The 16,984-nt window shown below is 46.7% G+C and overlaps 2 protein-coding genes across 3 annotated transcripts in view; one reads left to right on the forward strand and one right to left on the reverse strand.

Moving 5' to 3' along the window:
- Window positions 1-4,865: 4,865 nt before the first annotated feature.
- Window positions 4,866-16,970, reverse strand: KCTD21 (potassium channel tetramerization domain containing 21; the record flags this gene model as incomplete). Its single annotated transcript, XM_079973981.1, is given in 4 exon segments — window positions 4,866-6,147; window positions 16,603-16,726; window positions 16,729-16,943; window positions 16,946-16,970. Coding segments are annotated over 4 exon segments (1,176 nt in total). The 3' UTR covers window positions 4,866-5,335.
- The window catches only part of USP35 (ubiquitin specific peptidase 35), a 49,435-nt gene continuing 40,370 nt past the window's right edge, over window positions 7,920-16,984 (forward strand). The window contains exon 1 of one of the 2 annotated variants that reach the window (XM_079973479.1): window positions 7,920-8,558. Coding sequence is in view for 1 of the 2 variants with exons in the window: in XM_079973478.1 (XP_079829604.1) it covers window positions 15,609-15,629 (21 nt within the window). In the remaining variant the exon portion in view is untranslated. Of the gene's footprint in view, window positions 8,559-14,768; window positions 15,630-16,984 lie in introns of those variants that run through there. The other variant, XM_079973478.1, reaches the window with a different exon arrangement.

Raw genomic sequence — 16,984 nt, forward strand, 5'->3', positions numbered from 1 at the left:
GCTTGACGAGGTAGATGTTCGCGGAGGTATTACTGTATATAAATTCATTTAATAATAATAATAATAATTTGATGGGAGTTATTCCTGGCAGACAGTGTATCGGGTTAAACATGGGGTTGCAGGCTTTTACTATATGGATCTCACTGGTTTGGAACTGGAAGTGTTAAAGGAATTTGCAGCATGTTTACTGTTCAGTCCCACTGGACATATTCCTAAATTTAAATGAATAGTGTTGCCACCTTAATTTGTGTCGTGAAAAAGCTGTTTCTTGACTGGCAGAGCACAGCACTGGGGCACAGGAAGCTGTAATAACAGGAATGAATGAAACTTTCACACTTTGCATGCAGACCATAGAAAGGTAAAGGGATCCCTGACCGTTAGATCCAGTCGCGGGTGATCCTAGGGTTGCGGCGCTCATCTCGTTTTACTGGCCGAGGGAGCCGGCGTACAGCTTCCGGGTCATGTGGCCAGCATGACTAAGCCGCTTCTGGTGAACCAGAGCAGCACATGGAAACGCCGTTTACCTTCCCGCTGGAGCGGTCCCTATTTATCTACTTACACTTTGACTTGCATTCGAACTGCTAGGTTGGCAGGAGCAGGGACCGAGCAACGGGAGCTCACCCCGTCGTGGGGATTTGAACCGCCAACCTTCTGATCGGCAAGTCATGGCTCTGTGGTTTAGACCACAGCACCACCCGCAGACCATAGCAAGCTGTTATTGAGAATGCTTGTGCTTTAATTCTTTTTTTGTATTCACGCTGAGGATTGATTGCAAGCTCATTGCATGAAGGACAGATAAATATAATAAACAAATAAATAGTAACGTGAGCTCGAAACCCCTCACAGCTTCATATGTGCTAGATAAATTATTGCTGTTATTGTTCTTCATTTTGCCAGAGCCGCTTGAATTCCACGCAAACCTAGGATCTGAAAATTGGTGCGAAACTTTGCACACCAGAAATATACAAAGTTGTCTCAACTGTCTAATGGGGAAGCACCCTGACAAATTTATTGTCTGTCTGAGCAAGTCAGAAAGTGATTGGAACTGACACCCCATGATTTGAAGACTTATCCTGCAGCTGTTTAGCTTGCTTTCTCTTTTAACCTCACTGGTTTCATTTCAGCCAGCTGTGGAGAATCTTTGGCTCTCCAGGTTTTTGCTGAACTACAACAAAGGTGACCAAGATGATAAAGTGTCTGGAAAGATAGAATGGGTGAAATTATAAGATGGTAGGTTTCTGTTGAATATCGGGAAATGATTATTGAGAGGGGTGGGGGGAACCTGAAGCCCTCCAGTTGTTTCTGGAGTACAACCTCCATAGTTTATTTTTGACTAAAGAGCCAATCTGCCTGAAGCAGAAGGGAGTTGGAGTCCAACAATATCTCGCGGGCCACAGGTTCCCCACCTGTGCCCTAGCGGCTTGAAAACCAATCATCGCTTTGTTTTTTTGTACCCGGAGACTATTGCAGGCATAGGCAAACTCGGCCCTCCAGATGTTTTTGGAATACAACTCCCACCATCCCTAGCTAACAGGACCAGTGGTCAGGCATGATGGGAATTGTAGTCCTCAAACATCGGGAGGGCCAAGTTTGCCTATGCCGGCACTATTGTATGCCCATATAATATTCCTGTTGTCTCATTCCACCCTTCTTCCAAAAATCACAGGGCAGTTTACGGTTAGTGATGCAGGGGCTGTATTCGGAATTAACTTCAGTTTTCTGGAGACTTTCCAAAGACAGACCCATATGTACAATTTATTACAGTCATCTATCCTAGATGTCAGTTTAACAGAAAGGCAGTGTTGTTCAACATGATCACAAAGCCCCTGATGCATAGAAAACCACAATCTATCTGTAAGAGGCTGCCATGCCAGTCTGTGTGTCTGAAAAATGCTCTTTAACAAATCTGATCACCCTTTTAGTCAACGAGGGCCATGCAACTTGGGGGTGGGGTGAGGACAGAGGTCACGCTCCGTCTTCTACTTTTGTCATGCAATAACTACTTGTGGGATATTGCAATCTGTCATAAACCAAGCCCAGACACACATGCGGAATTCTCAGAGGCATGTTTCTGAAGTTAACAAGCACATTTATTATAAACATCTGTTAAACCCAATATGCTTTTAGAGAGAGTCCCAAAGACCCTGTAACTCTGCAATAAGATGTCTTTACAGGATCTGTCATGGAGTTTGGCATTTATTGCAGAACTGAACGCCATTCGTAATAATCCTCCACAGAGTATCGAGTGTCAACGTCTAAGGACACCTTTCAAAGGGTCACTTTGGCATCCCGATGAAGCAGATTTCAAAGTCACCCTCTACCTGGCTCTGAATTCTTTCCAAGAAGTGGTGAACTGAAATCTCAAAAGAGTTTCTGTGCACAAAAAAGTCAGATGTTTTTACAATGATTGCAACCAATTTTCTACAGACATCTTTGGTCCATCCTGAGACAAGCTCCCTCTATCCTGACTGCCCACTCTGCTGTTATACCATTGGCCAGGGGACCAAGATCACTGCTGGACTATGACTACAGCCCCAGGAAGTATAGCTGATAGCCAGGGATGATGGGAGTTGTAGTCCAACAACAAGCGTAGGGTACCATGCTATTATTATTAAATGTTTTTATATATGCTGGAAGGCACCCAGAGTGGCTGGAAGCCGCCCAAGGTGGCTGGGGCAACCCAATAAGATGGATGGGGTACACATAAATATTATTATTATTATTATTATTATTATTATTATTATTATTATTATTAGCTACCACTATTGGCGTCGGTTGCATGCCTTCCTAGAGAGAGATGACCTGGTCATAGGCACCCATGCCCTAAAAACACTCCTGCTTTTATAAATTGCTTTCGTGCATTTTAGTCACTATGGCTTTAAAACAATCTGCTGCTCTGTTGCTTCTACTGCTTTCCATTATGCAATATATTTATTTTTTCGTTAAGCCCTCTGGAGACTTATGCAAAAGATGGGCAGTAAATTCCTAACAGCGCCCTCCTACGCACGTTTATTCGGAAGTTAAGTCCCCGCTGTGTTCAGTGGGCTCACTCCCAGGTAAGTGTGAGTGGGATTGCTGCCTCCAATGAATAAATAATAGAATTGCAGAGTTGGGAGGGACACCGAGGGTCCTCCACTCCAACCCACTGCAATGCAGAAATGCAATCAACTCCAAATGGAGCACAGGGCTAGTGAGCTATGTTTTCTTTGGGGGTGAGGGTATCACAAGTTGTGCAGGCCTGATCTAAACCTAGGCCCCTTTATGCTTTTTTCTTTTTGCTCTGAGGAGAAACCATGTCCAACACCCCTTCTCAATCTGACTACTGCAATGCGCTCTACGTGGGGCTACCTTTGAAGGTGACCCAGAAACTACAACTAATCCAGAATGTGGCAGCTAGACTGGTGACTGGCCGCCGAGAACATATTACACTGGTCCTGAAAGACCTACTTTGGCTCCCAGTATGTTTCCAAGCACAATTCAAAGTGTGGGTGCTGACCTTCAAAGCCCTACGCGGCCTCGGCCCAGTAGATCTGAAGAAGCATCTCCACCCACATTGTTCAGCCTGGACACTGAGGTCCAGCGCTGAGGGCCTTCTGGCAATTCCCTCACTGAGAGAAGCCAAGTTACAGGGAACCAGGCAGAGGGCCTTTTTGGTAGTGACACCTGCCTTGTGGAACGCCCTCCCACCAGATGTCAAGGAAATAAACAACTGTCTGACTTTTAGAAGACATCTGAAGGCAGCCCTCTTTAGGGAAGTTTTTAATGTTTGATGTTTTATTGTGTTTTAAATATTTTGTTGGGAGCTGCCCAGAGTGGCTGGGGAAACCCAGCCAGATGGGCAGGGTGTAAGTAATAAATTATTATTATGAGTGCTGGGGTAACCAGCTGCAAAATGCTCCGTTTGCTGGCTGGTTCTGGAAACACTGGAAGGAGATATCATGGCCCTAAGCCATGTAGCTCAGCCCTGAGCCATGTGGCTCTTAATCTCAGGGTTATGAGTTTGAGCCCCACAGTTGGGGGTTGGACTAGATGACCCAAATAGTCCCTTCCAACTCTGCAATTCTATGATTCCATGATCTTGCATTTGTCTAGTGCCTGTTAGCTGCACTCTCCACATAGACACTAGGCAGTTTTCAGATGCTTCCTTTCTCCTTTGGAACAAACAGGGTCATAGGAAGCGTTTTACCAAGACCATTTGTTTCCCTAGCGCGGTATCATCCACACATACCAGCAGTGGCACTTCAGTTGGGGATATTCCCACTCCTATCTGCAGATGCTGGGGACTGAACCTGGAACCTTCTTCATGCAGAACCTTCTACCTAGCAGCCAGCTAGCAGAGACAGATACCCCCCAATAGCCTAGTACCATGAAGCCATGCTCCATTTTGTACCACAGGCAAAAGACCCAAATATCCCGGAGGCCGCCTCTTCAGACCGTTTGAATCTTACAACAGGCCAGTGACATTAAAGGAAACAGCGACAGCATGGAGGCAAACTGCTGCACTGGGGAAACTTGGGCAATTTCCTATCTACATGCCAGAGACGTTATGATGTGACTGAGGAGGGAATCAACTCCAATGGCTATCATGCCCTGCTCGGGTCAGAAAGTCTCTCTCGCCCCGAATCCTCTAGCTCTTGCACAGACACAGACATCCTTAACCACCTTTAGCCGCTCGGCTGCCCTTTATAGTAAGTTAAGATTGCACAAGTCTCTTCCCAGTGGGAAAAATGAGGCAGAGAGGTTAAAATGATGAGTCACCCGTCATTAAACAAAATGTGGGATCTCTTCACAACTCCCAGTCTCTGTGTAAACAGTTCAATATTGCTATTTTGCCCTGTCAACCCCACAGATAAGGGATGAACAGCTTCATTCTGGCATTGTGCCGTTTGGGAAACAGATTTATCCATCAACATTCCCCCTCCCTCGCCCTTTCTGCCTCTTCCTCGCCGGGCACAATATAGCATCGAACATGCAAGGGGGGCAAACAAGGGCAGTACATAATGCCCCCAGTGCTGATGTCATTGCCGGTGCCCACAGGAAGAGACTCGTCCCTTCCCGATGATGCATCTTAGAAGAAAGGCAATTGGTTGACACGGAACCAGAGATCTTCCTCAGTCCCTGCTACCACCTGGCCCACAAACCAATCTGTCACACATCCCTAATCTGGAGTTTCGACATACACTGGTTAGTCTGTTAAGCAGAAATCTAGCTTCGTAATTCCGGTTATTAGCGCACGATTCGTGAAGTGGGCTCGGAAAGGGACACCCGTGTCCAGACACGAACCTCAGCACATCGTTGCTATGTGTAGTGGAAAGGGGGGGCGAAGAGTCCCCGCCTACTTGTACCGTATTAGCCGGATAATTTTATTGTTCATAAAATCCGAGGCGTGCGGGTGAGAGGAGTCGACGCAGAAGCCATCGCTCATGGCGATTTTCAGTACCTCCTCTACAAACACCTGGAAACTGTTGATCTGCTTCTTGGCTGGCAGGACCCACAACCTCTTTAAGTTCTGCCTGGTGTACTCCTCTTCCGGCAGCCCTTCCACGCTGGCAACCCAATCCAAGGTCACGTGGTAGGGATCCTGCAGGTAGCTGGAGATCGAGGACAGGTTGCCGTTGAAACAGTAGTAGAGTTTGGAGCCCAGAAGTTTGAGGAACAAACTGGAGGTGCTGAAGATGTGAGCATTGAACACCTCCATGTTGGAAGAGGACAAGCTGTAGATCTGGGGAGCTTCCCGGACGGTGAAGTGAACCGTCTGAGTCCTCTGGTCCAAGCTGATGTTGAGCATGGCGTTCTTCTCCGCCCTAGAGAGCTCCACCTCCTTCTCCTGCAAGGCCTCGATCAGCGGCTGGACCTGGTAGAAATCTGCTTCTCGGCGGAGCAGGCCCATTTCTTGGAAGTCCTCTGGGAGGTCCAGGTGGGAGGTTCTCAGGAAGTTGAGGATGTAGCGGAAAACCTTGCCGTCCCGGTCGATGAAGCAGTTGCCTTGGCTGTCCCTCTTGGTTGGCAGGTTGCCGCTGAACATGGCACCCAGCATGGAGTCTGGGAAGCTGGTCAAGGTGGACAGCGATGTTGTGTAGAGCTTCCCACCAACGTTTAGCGTTATAGGCTCTGACATGGTGGGAGGAAGGGACGTCCGGAGCAGATCTGGGATGGAAGGAATGAGCATCAGACATTAGCACATGCATCGTTTAGGGGTGGGGTTTTTTTTGGAGGGGGAGAAACTTGAGTGCATTAAAATTCTTCTATTTCCCTCCCTCTTCAACCCTCTTCTGGTGGAGCAGGAAAGTTGAAGGAACATGAGGAGGAGAAGGTGGTGTGAAAGCCCTTGACTCTCCACCAGAAGGACCCATCCCTCTTGTCCTCCTGGACCTGGTCTTCACTCTCCAACCCTCCAGCTGATCCTGCCTGACTCTTGTCTCCTGGCTGTTACGAGCTCCCCCAGATCCCTTCTTCCTTCAGCTTCTAATCCCCTTTTCCCCAGTGCCCCACTCCTCAGTTTCACTAGCCACCACTCCTCAGTCTCCAGCCAGTCCCTGACAGTATCAGCAGGAAGTCTTCTCCTGCAGAGCACAATAACAGGTTGGGTATCTAAGGGGTGAGATGATCTTTTGAGAGCGAGTGTGATGTGGTGGTTAAGAGCGGTGGACTCATAATCTGGTGAACCGGGTTCGCTTCTCCGCTCCTCCACATGCAGCTGCTGGGTGACCCTGGGCTAGTCACACTTCTGTGAAGTCTCTCAGCCCCACTCACCTCACAGAGTGTTTGTTGTGGGGAAAAGGAGAATGTTAGCCACTTTGAGACTCCTTAGGGTAGTGATAAAGTGGGATATCAAATCCGAACTCTTCTTATTTTGGAAGCTGATTAGGGCTTCGCACACCTGTATTAGCACCTAGAAGGCTGTATTATGGAATCATAGAATTGTAGAGTTGGGAATCTCAGCTAAAGCATCCAGGACAGATGCCCACCCAACCTCTGCTTAAAAACCTCCCAAGGAAGGAGAGATCATCACCTCCCGGAGACCGTTCCACTGTCAAACAACCTGAGGACCCACTTTCTAGGTATTTGGTTCCCACGTGCAAGATCGTAACTGCAGCTTTCAGCGTCGGCTTGCAAGTGAGAACAAAACTCCCACAGGTAGAACTTCTACGTCTCCAGAAAACAACACTTTTCAGCATAGCTACTTTGCACGTTCAGATGTCACCAGGCTTCCAACTTCTGAGTAACGCAGTGAAGAGGAAATCATCTGACGGTATGAATTTGTGTGAATGAGTTTTTGGGTACAGGGAAATGGAGACCCGTAGTAACTGGTCATCAGTCTTGAATGCCAGTTTGCCTCAAAGTCAATGACTATTTCCCCGTTGGAAATCTCAGGGCTGTAAATTCAAGAAGCTGCACTCAAGTCTACCACTAGGTCTTCTGCCGAGAGCAGATACCATTTGGAGACAAGGTACCTTTACAACGTCTGCTAATTTATTTATCGGCACAAAGCCAGCATAGTTAGAAAGTCACACTAGGACTTGGGAGACCTGGGTTCAAATCCTCGCTCACAGGGTTATTGTGAGGATGAAACAGAGGAATGAAAACCACGTATGCCGCCTTGAGCTCTTGTGGGGTATACATGCCAGGAAGAAAGGAAGAGAAATTTGCTAACGAAACTCCCATCCCCCCTTCTTGGCTGGGACTGATGGGTGTTGGAGTACAATGACAATCTGAGGACCCTACTTAGGGGCCTTGGTTCTCAAATGCCTTGGTTCTCAAACACCAAAAACCAGGAAGTAAGTGTTCCGGTTTTCTAACGTTTTTCAAAAGCCGAACGTCCGATGTGGCTGTCGGCTATTGTTTCAGGGGCAGCTGCACCAATCAGAAGCTGCGCCTTGGTTTTTGAACATTTCGGAAGGGATTAAGTTTGGTGCTTTTGTTTTTGCTATGTATTTTGTGTTTTTGTTTTTGAGGCTTTTTCGGTTAATCTGTTTTTGTGACTGTGTGGAACCCAGTTCAGCTACTGATTGATTGATTGATTGATTGATTGTGCAACTGCGGAAATGGATAAAAGCCCCCCATCCAAACAACGACTATCATCAGTGCAGGTAAGATTTTTTTTTTTTTAAATCATCTACAATACTGACTTATTTATTTTATAGTACAGCACATTGATTATTGCTTTCATTTTATGGATCAATGGTCTCGTTAGTAAAATTCATGTTGAATTGCTGTTTTAGGGGTTGTTTTTAAAATTCTGGAACGGATTAATCCGTTTTGCATTACTTTCTATGGGAAAGCGCGCCTTGGTTTTGGAACGCTTTGGTTCCAAATCCGGAACGGATTAAGTTTGTGAACCAAGGCATCACTGTACCAGGTTACGGAAAGGTGTGTTAGGAGTCAGAACTTTCAGGCCCTCTTCAATCCATTATGACACGGTGCGCTGAACCCTTGCATGTTATGGAAGAGAAGAATAACAGTTGGCTGCGTGGATGGGCCTTTCCTCATGACTCTTTTTTCACTGTGTCAGGTGAGATCTGAGGCTGGAAAGAGCATTTCACCGACCTATCCGTGAGGTAAGACCACTTGGGCAAAGAGTGATCTTGGAGAGAGTAAGCCAATTAGGGTGTCAAGGGAAACACGAGGGATAAGAAATGCAAGAACTGTTTTGCTGGATGAGCACAAGTTTTCCGTCTGCATTCTAAGGCTGGATCTAGACACATTTAAAAAAAACGTTTTGGAAAACACGTTGCAAAGATCATAATGGGAAATCACATTAGCGAAGGATCAAACTCTACAGCTCCATCTGGTGTCATGGTGTTATAACACATTTAAAACTAATGTAAAAGGTAAAGGGGCCCCTGACCATTAGGTCCAGTTGTGACCGACTCTGGGGTGGTGGCGCTCATCTCGCTTTATGGGCCGAGGGAGCCAGCATACAGGTCATGTGGCCAGCATGACTAAGCCGCTTCTGGCGAACCAGAGCAGCGCACAGAAACGCCGTTTACCTTCCCACTGGAGTGGTACCTATTTATCTACTTGCACTTTAAGGTGCTTTCGAACTGCTAGGTTGGCAGGAGCAGGGACCAAGCAATGGGAGCTCACTCCGTCACAGGGATTTGAACCGCCGACCTTCTGATCGGCAAGCCCTAGGTTCCTGTGGTTTAACCCACAGCGCCATCCGCGTCCCAAAAACTAATGTAGCTGTGTCCTAAGTCCAATAGTGGTCAGCCATATATTCCTAAGAAGGTTGTCCACCATCTAATTCTCACAGTGACCAAACAGATGGATGCCTCTTATGGGAAGTCGGGAAGCTGGGTCTGATTTTTGCTTTGTTTATGCTTTTATTGTTAAATTGCTTCTAAATGTTTTAGAGGAAGGGATTAATAAATGAACAAATAAATAAAACAATGTGAAAAATGTGTATACTGCTCAAAGGAAAGTATCTAAGTGGCAAGGAAAGGCATGTAAAAATATGTAGGACCGATCATCGAAGAAAATTAGAAATCATAATAACAAAAACCCTTCGTTGTACGTTGTATCAGCCGTAAACTGATAAACAACAATTCAGCTGGAGACGACGTGAGTTGTTGTTGTTGTTAAGCCTCTGAAGCGCAAAATAATAGGTGCCATTACCAAGGGGACAAAATGCCATTATGCTGGTGCATAATTAAGAGGCATATACAGTGGAACCTTGGTTCCTGAACGGCTTAGTTGCCAAACAAATCAGCTCCGGAATGCCGCAAACCAGAAAATAAATGTTCCGGTTTGTGAACGCTTTTCAGAAGCCAAATGTCTGATGCGGCTTCTGCTTGGGTGCAGGAGCACCCAATCGGAAGCCGCGCCTTGGTTTTCAAATGGTTTCAAGTGTCGGACGGACTCCCGGAACAGATTAAGTTCAAGAACTATGGTACCACTGTAATAATAATAATACCCCACTCATCTGGCTGGGTTTCCCAGCCACTCTGGGCAGCTTCCAGCAAAATATAAAAACATAATAAAACGTCAAACGTTTAAAAACTTCACAATACAGGGCTGTCTTCAGATGTCTTCTAAAAGTCAGGTACAGTAGATGCTCGGGTTGTGAACGTGATCTGTGCGGGAGGCACGTTTGCAACCTGCAGCATTTGTAACCCGCAGCACCGCGTCTGCGCACGTGCAGATTGCAATTCGGCACTTCTGCGCACGCGCAAAGCACGATTTAGCACTTCTGCACATGCGTGACCGCCGAAACCCGGAAGTAACCCATTCCGGTACTTCCGGGTTTTGGCACGTCTGTAGCCTGAAAAAACGCAACTTGAAGCATCTGTAACCCGAGGTATGACTGCAGATGTTTATCTCCTTGGCATCTGGTGGGAGGGCATTCCACAGGGCGGGCGCCACTACTGAGAAGGCCCTCTGCCTGGTTCCCTATGGCTTTACTTCTCGCAGTGAGGGAACTGCCAGAAGGCCCTCAGAGCTGGACCTCAGTGTCCAGGCTGAACAATGGGGGTGGAGATGCTCCTTCAGGTATACTGAAGTTTAGCCATCCCTGACTTGAGGCCTACATAATACCTGGAGGATAACTGAATCACAGGTAGGAAACTGGCCCTCTTGGGTGAAGAATGTTGGTGCGCATATGAGTCAAAGGTCGCTGGTGAAGGGCCTTTGAGTCCTATGTGGATATTTGCTTCCTTGACCTGCTCTACGCTTGTGATCCGAACCGACGGCCCAGCTTTGAAACAAGTGGCTGTGTTGATGAATTTGCTCCTGCGCAAATTCCACCCCCTTTGTTTTTAAAATAACTCTGCAAAGCAGGGGCTTAACTGACCTTGAAAAAATGTCAAACAACTGGTCAGAGCTGTTCTGTATTTAACTTGGAGCAAGGATACACCTCTGTGTGGAGTGACGGCTAACTTGGGGGACGCTTTTGTGCCTGTCTACATAGGAAAAGCTATGAAAGAGCCATAGCTCAGTGCAAAGGAATGAGACTTGTATGCATATAGTTATCTGAAGTTTAACATTTTAGTATGTTTTTATATATGTTGGAAGCCACCCAGAGTGGCTGGGGCAACCAAGTCAGATGGGTGAGGTGAGAAAAAGAAGAAGAAGAAGAAGAAGAAGAAGAAGAAGAAGAAGAAGAAGACGACGACAGTGTTGGAGGGTAAGGGTGAATGGCTAGATACAGAAGACTCTTACTACAGTCGTCCCTTGGAAGTCAAACGGAATCCATTCTGGAAGTCCATTCAACTTCCAAAACATTCGGAAACGAAAGCGCAACTTCTGATTGGCTGCAGGAGGCTCCTGTAGCCAATCGGAAGCCGCATCGGATGTTTGGCTTCCAAAAATAGTTCGCAAACCAGAACACTCACTTCTGGGTTTGCAGGGTTTGGGAGTCAAAGCGTTCGAGAACTAACTGCTCGAAAAACAAGGTGCGACTGTATATTCTTATGTTCTGAAATCCCTGGAGTCATTGTCAGTCAGTGCAGACCAGGTGAGTAACCTGCGGCACTCCAGATATTGCTGGACTGTCTCCCAGCATCCCTGACACCACCACTGGCCATGGTGTCTGGTGCTGATGGGAGTTGTAGTTGCAGTCCAATATATCTGGAGGATGTCAAATTGTCAAAAGCCTTGTTACAGAAGTGCCACCTGCAAAAACAACCTGCAGACATTGATGTAAGTTCCCCCTGAGCCCTGGGGTGTACAAAAGAGGGTTAGACATGTAAATACATAAGCAACATTAAGGCCACCGCAGCCTCAACCACACTTTAAAACCCACCCTAAAAAAAACCTTCCTTCCAAAATATCTTCCATGTTTATCTTTGGGGTTGTATCGTAAGGCAAGGCACAGCTAATCAAGGTATATTTGCACATATCCTGTCTGATATTTTTGGCCCCATCTCGTTATACCTTTAATCCCTTAAAACCAGTCCTACCTTTAATGATAAGATCATAGGTAATCCAGGTTGGTGCTTTTAGATAAAAGGAACCAGCCGTGTAATAACAGATGATTTACCAATTCTGGCTTGCCGTCTGCCTTCAGACACAAAAACTAAAAAACTGGTTCAGCCATCAGGGTCTGCTCCCTGGCCCGATCCCAATCATGATTACTCAGAAGGAAGTTTCCGTGAATTCAGCCAAGCTTACTCTCAATTAAGTGCAGAGATCGTCGCAACCTTAATTTAATTTTACCTTGCCTCTAACAAGAAATCTCTACGTGGGACAAGAAGCTACAGTTAGAACTGAATGTGGAACAACTGATTGGTTCAAAATTGGGAAAGGAGTATGACAAGGCTGTATATTGTCTCCCTGCTTATTTAACTTATATGCAGAATTCAACATGCGAAAGGCTGGGCTGGATGAATCCTTAGCCAGAATTAAGATTGTCAGAATAAATATCAACAACCTCAGATATGCAGATGACACAACCATGATGGCAGAAAGTGAGGAGGAATTAAAGAACCTTTTATTGAGGGTGAAAGAGGAGAGCGCAAAATATGGTCTGAAGCTCAACATAAAAAAAACGAAGATCATGGCCACTGGTCCCATCACCTCCTGGCAAATAGAAGGGGAAGAAATGGAGGCAGTGAGAGATTTTACTTTCTTTGGCTCCATGATCATTGCAGATGGTGACAGCAGTCACGAAATTAAAAGACGCCTGCTTCTTGGGAGAAAAGCAATGACAAACCTAGACAGCATCTTAAAAAGTAGAGACATCACCTTGCCGACAAAGGTCCGGTTCTCGAAGCTACCAGCATGAGTTTGACCAAACTGCGGGAGGCAGTGGAAGACAGGAGTGCCTGGCGTGCTCTGGTCCATGGGGTCATGAAGAGTCAGACATGACTAAACAACAACAGCCTCTAACAAGCCTGGTCTAGCTACATTCATCTTCCCAAGGAGCTGAGGTCCTGCAAAAGGCTTTGCGTGCAGCTCAGGTCTTGCAATTATCTTGGCTTTCAACAACTTCGCATTTAGAAGAAATTCTAATGTGGACCCAGCAGACAAAAGTCATATTGAAACAGATCTGCCAGAAGGTATAGCATCCCTCCTTCTCCCTAAGATAGAAGAAGTTGTCAGACTATTTGCCCATTAGCTACTATTTCCTACTCTGACTAGGAACATCGCTTCATCGTCTCAAGACAGAGCATCTTTACCCTCACCTGTAACATGTAACCTGGCAGTATCCCATTAGTGTTTAAAAGTTCTAAATGACTTAAGCTCCAAATATCTGAAAGGCCTTCTCCTTCCCTAAAGATCCTCTTGTGTGTTATGATCTGCAGAAAGAATCCTCTTGGTAATTTTGCTGCCCTTGCAGGATCAAGGTGGTGGTAGTGGGTGTAACAAGGGACAGGGTCTTCTCTGTGGCGGCCCCTAAACTATGAAATTCCGTCCTCACAGAAGTGCATTTATGACTTCATTGTAAAGGTAAAGGGACCCCTGACCATTAGGTCCAGTCGTGACCGACTCTGGGGTTGCGGCGCTCATCTCGCTTTATTAGCCGAGGAAGCCGGCGTACAGCTTCCGGGTCATGTGGCCAGCATGACTAAGCTGCTTCTGGTGAACCAGAGCAGCGCACAGAAACACCGTTTACCTTCCCGCCGGAGCGGTATCTATTTATCTACTTGCTAGGTTGGCAGGAGCAGGAACCGAGCAACGGAGCTCACCCCGTCATGGGGATTCGAACCACCGACCTTCTGATCGGCAAGCCCTAGGCTCTGTGGTTTAACCCACAGCGCCACTCGCGTCTGACTTCATTGTACTACTATGAAAACAGCAAACAGTCGCAGGGAGAAGGTCAGGCGGGCTAAAGCTCAGAATGAGCTCAAACTTTCAAATAATAATAATAATAATAATAATAATAATAATAATAATGTTTTTTCGGATAGGTTCAAAGCAAGAGGAAGAACAAGCAAGCAGTAGGTCCTCTGCATGGAGAAGACAGAGAAATACTATTGGGTGAAAGAGGGAAGGGAACATACTATAAACAAATTCAAATCTCCACCCAAGCTGCACCCAAGGGTACTAAAGGAACTTGCGGATATAATCTCAGAGCCTCTGTTTACAATCTTCGAGAATTCTTGGAGAACAGGTGAGGTTTCTGAAGACTAGAGACTAGAGATAGGCCAGTGTTGATCCTGATAACTAGTGAGAGATCAGCTTGACGTCGATACCAGGAGAAGTCCTAGAACAGATAATTGAATGGTCGGTCTGTGAGCACTTATAAAAGGATGCCTTGATTACTAAGACCCAGCATGGGTTTCTCAAAAACAAGTCATGCCAGAAGACAGAGTTACAAGCTTTGACAGAGATACAAGCTTGGTGGATCAGGGGAATGCTGTGGACATAGTATATCTTGATTTCAGACCTTGACAAAGTCCTCCATGATATACTTGTGCTAAAGCTGGTAAAATATGGGCTGGACGAGGTAACTGTTAGGTTGATTTGAAGAAGAAGAAGAAGAGTTTGGATTTGATATCCCGCCTTTCACTCCCCTTCAGGAGTCTCAAAGCGGCTCACATTCTCCTTTCCCTTCCTCCCCCACAGCAAACACTCTGTGAGGTGAGTGGGGCTGAGAGACTTCAAAGAAGTGTGACTGGCCCAAGGTCACCCAGCAGCTGCATGTGGAGGAGCGGAGACGCGAACCCGGATCCCCAGATTACGAGATTACCGCTCTTAACCACTACACCACACTGGCTGTCAATTTGGAGTTGACCAAACCCAAAAACCACTCACTAATGGTTCCTCATACCATCCGGGGGGGGGGGGGGGGAAGTGACAAATGGAGTGCTGCAGCGTTCTGTCCAGGGCCCACTGTCGTTCAATGTCTTTATAAATGACTTGGAAGCAGGAATTTAGGGGATGCTCATCCAATTGCCAGATGACACCGCAGAAGACAGAATTTGAATTCAAGATTCCCTGAAAAGATTGGTGAATTGGGCCAAAACTTAGTAACAAAATGCATTCCAGTAGGGACAGATCTAAGGTTCTAAACTTAGGCATTCCCAACCTGCGTCCCTCCAGATATTTTTGCCTACAACTTCCATGATCCCTAGCTAACAGGACCAGTGGTCAGGGATGATGGGGATTGTAGTCCAAAACATCTGGAGGGCCGAAGGTTGGGGATGCCTGTCCTAATCCAACCCTCTAACCCAGGCACAGGCAAACTCAACCCTCCAGATTTTTTGGGACTACAACTCCCATCATCCCTAGCTAACAGGACCAGTGGTCAGGGACGATGGGAATTGTAGTCCAAAACATCTGGAGGGCCAAAGGATGGGGGTGCCTGTTCTAAACTTAGGCAGGAGTAACCAGCTGCACAAATATAAGATGGGGGACATCTGACTTGACAGTAGTACATGTAAAAAGGTTCTTTCACATTACCAATTCATTTTTCAAAACTGGAGATACCTGGGGCCTTCTTGCATGTGAGACGGGTGTTGTACAAATGAGCTGGTCTCCTCCTAGAGTTAGGATGGTATTGTGAGCAGAATGAGAGTCCTGAAATTGCTGAGAGGCTCTGGGCAATTTTTAATCATGGTTTCCCTTCTCCAAAACAGAAATAATACGGTCTACTGCAGAGGGTTTATTTATGTCTCATTCATGGCCTGCCTGCCTGCCTTTCCTCCAAAGCAGGTGGCATTTTCATGCAACAACAACTTTGCGAGGTAGGTTAGGCAGAAAAATAGTGACCGACCCCATAGCCCCCGGTCACCTTCACAGCTAAAGCTGTGGCATAAAATTGTGTCTCAAACTTCCAAGGCCATCTCTCTAGCCACTGGACTATCACAACTCCCTATAATGAGTAAAAAAGAAGAGAGTCTAGGTTATAAATGGGTATATGTTTATGTCTCTACGCAAACACATATCTGAACGATCTCAGTAACTTAGAGCAGAAATAAGTACTGCAAATAGCTGGAGAAAGTAAAGGCATTTGCATGCAGAGATTGAATAAAAAAAATGATCAGACAGCACAAAGTCTAAAAACAACGAGGTTTTAAGATTATGGGATGACAGCAGACTTTGTAATAGAGCTGGGTCCTTTTATGGACTATTGTAAGATAACATGGTGGGGGAAATAATATGAATATACCTTTTACTGTTGTGTAGGGGCCTTGTTGCTCTGTATAATTTCAAGAGCGGTTTACAAACTTGTACATAATGTTGGAAGACGTTTAGATACGGACATGTTGCCTTGATATCAACAGTTTATGTAAGCGTGTATACGCGGTCGGCTTGGGAGCACCTTTGGGTACCAAAGTGGAAGGACAAAGTCAAACCGGAAAAGGACCTGGCACACGTCTGCTACTTTGTCACCTTTAACTGCCTGACAGGCGGAAACTCAACAGATGCAGCTCTCATTTCCCTAGTGCCAGAGGAACTTTCCAACAGTTTTCGTTAGAAATGTGACTTCTGAGCCAGCTGGGTTTTAAAGCCCCCCCCCCTCCCCAAACAAACAAACCAAAAACCCTATCAAGGTGTATCATGAACCTTGAGCCAAAGGCATGCATCTGAGGGGCCCAGCCTTTGGGATCCCCCTGCTGATCTCTCCTGCGGCCAGCCAGCGTCCCATTCATTGGACGGCTTCCCCCCGGCATCCTCCGCCCTCTTTTGCGCACCTGGATCTTTCGCATCACTTACCTGTCGCGCTGCCCACCTGCTGGACCGCTGTCGCAGATGCTTCTTTGGGGTGGGGAAAGGGAAAGAGAGGAAAAAAACACGATGGGAAAGACTGGGTGGACTGGGGAGGGGGGGAAGAGAGAGAGAGGTGGATCTGCCCTGCCTAGGAGACGAAGGGAAACCCCAGCCGGCCGCAATGTTCCGTGGGAACTGTATTTCCTGGGCGCCTCCGGTGCCAGCGCCGCGGGCCGGGGACGGGACTACAACTCCCAGCTGGCTCCGGGGCAAAGGCGGCCGGCGATCAGCTGGTGTTAAAGGGGACGCAGCCCTGGAATTGGGACTCGGGGGAAGGGAGGGGGGAGAAAAACAAACCCACAGAGCGAGCCCATCTCCGAAAGCAGCC

This window comes from Podarcis cretensis, assembly GCF_951804945.1.
Source record: "Podarcis cretensis genome assembly, chromosome: 4".
Classification (NCBI taxonomy): domain Eukaryota; kingdom Metazoa; phylum Chordata; class Lepidosauria; order Squamata; family Lacertidae; genus Podarcis; species Podarcis cretensis.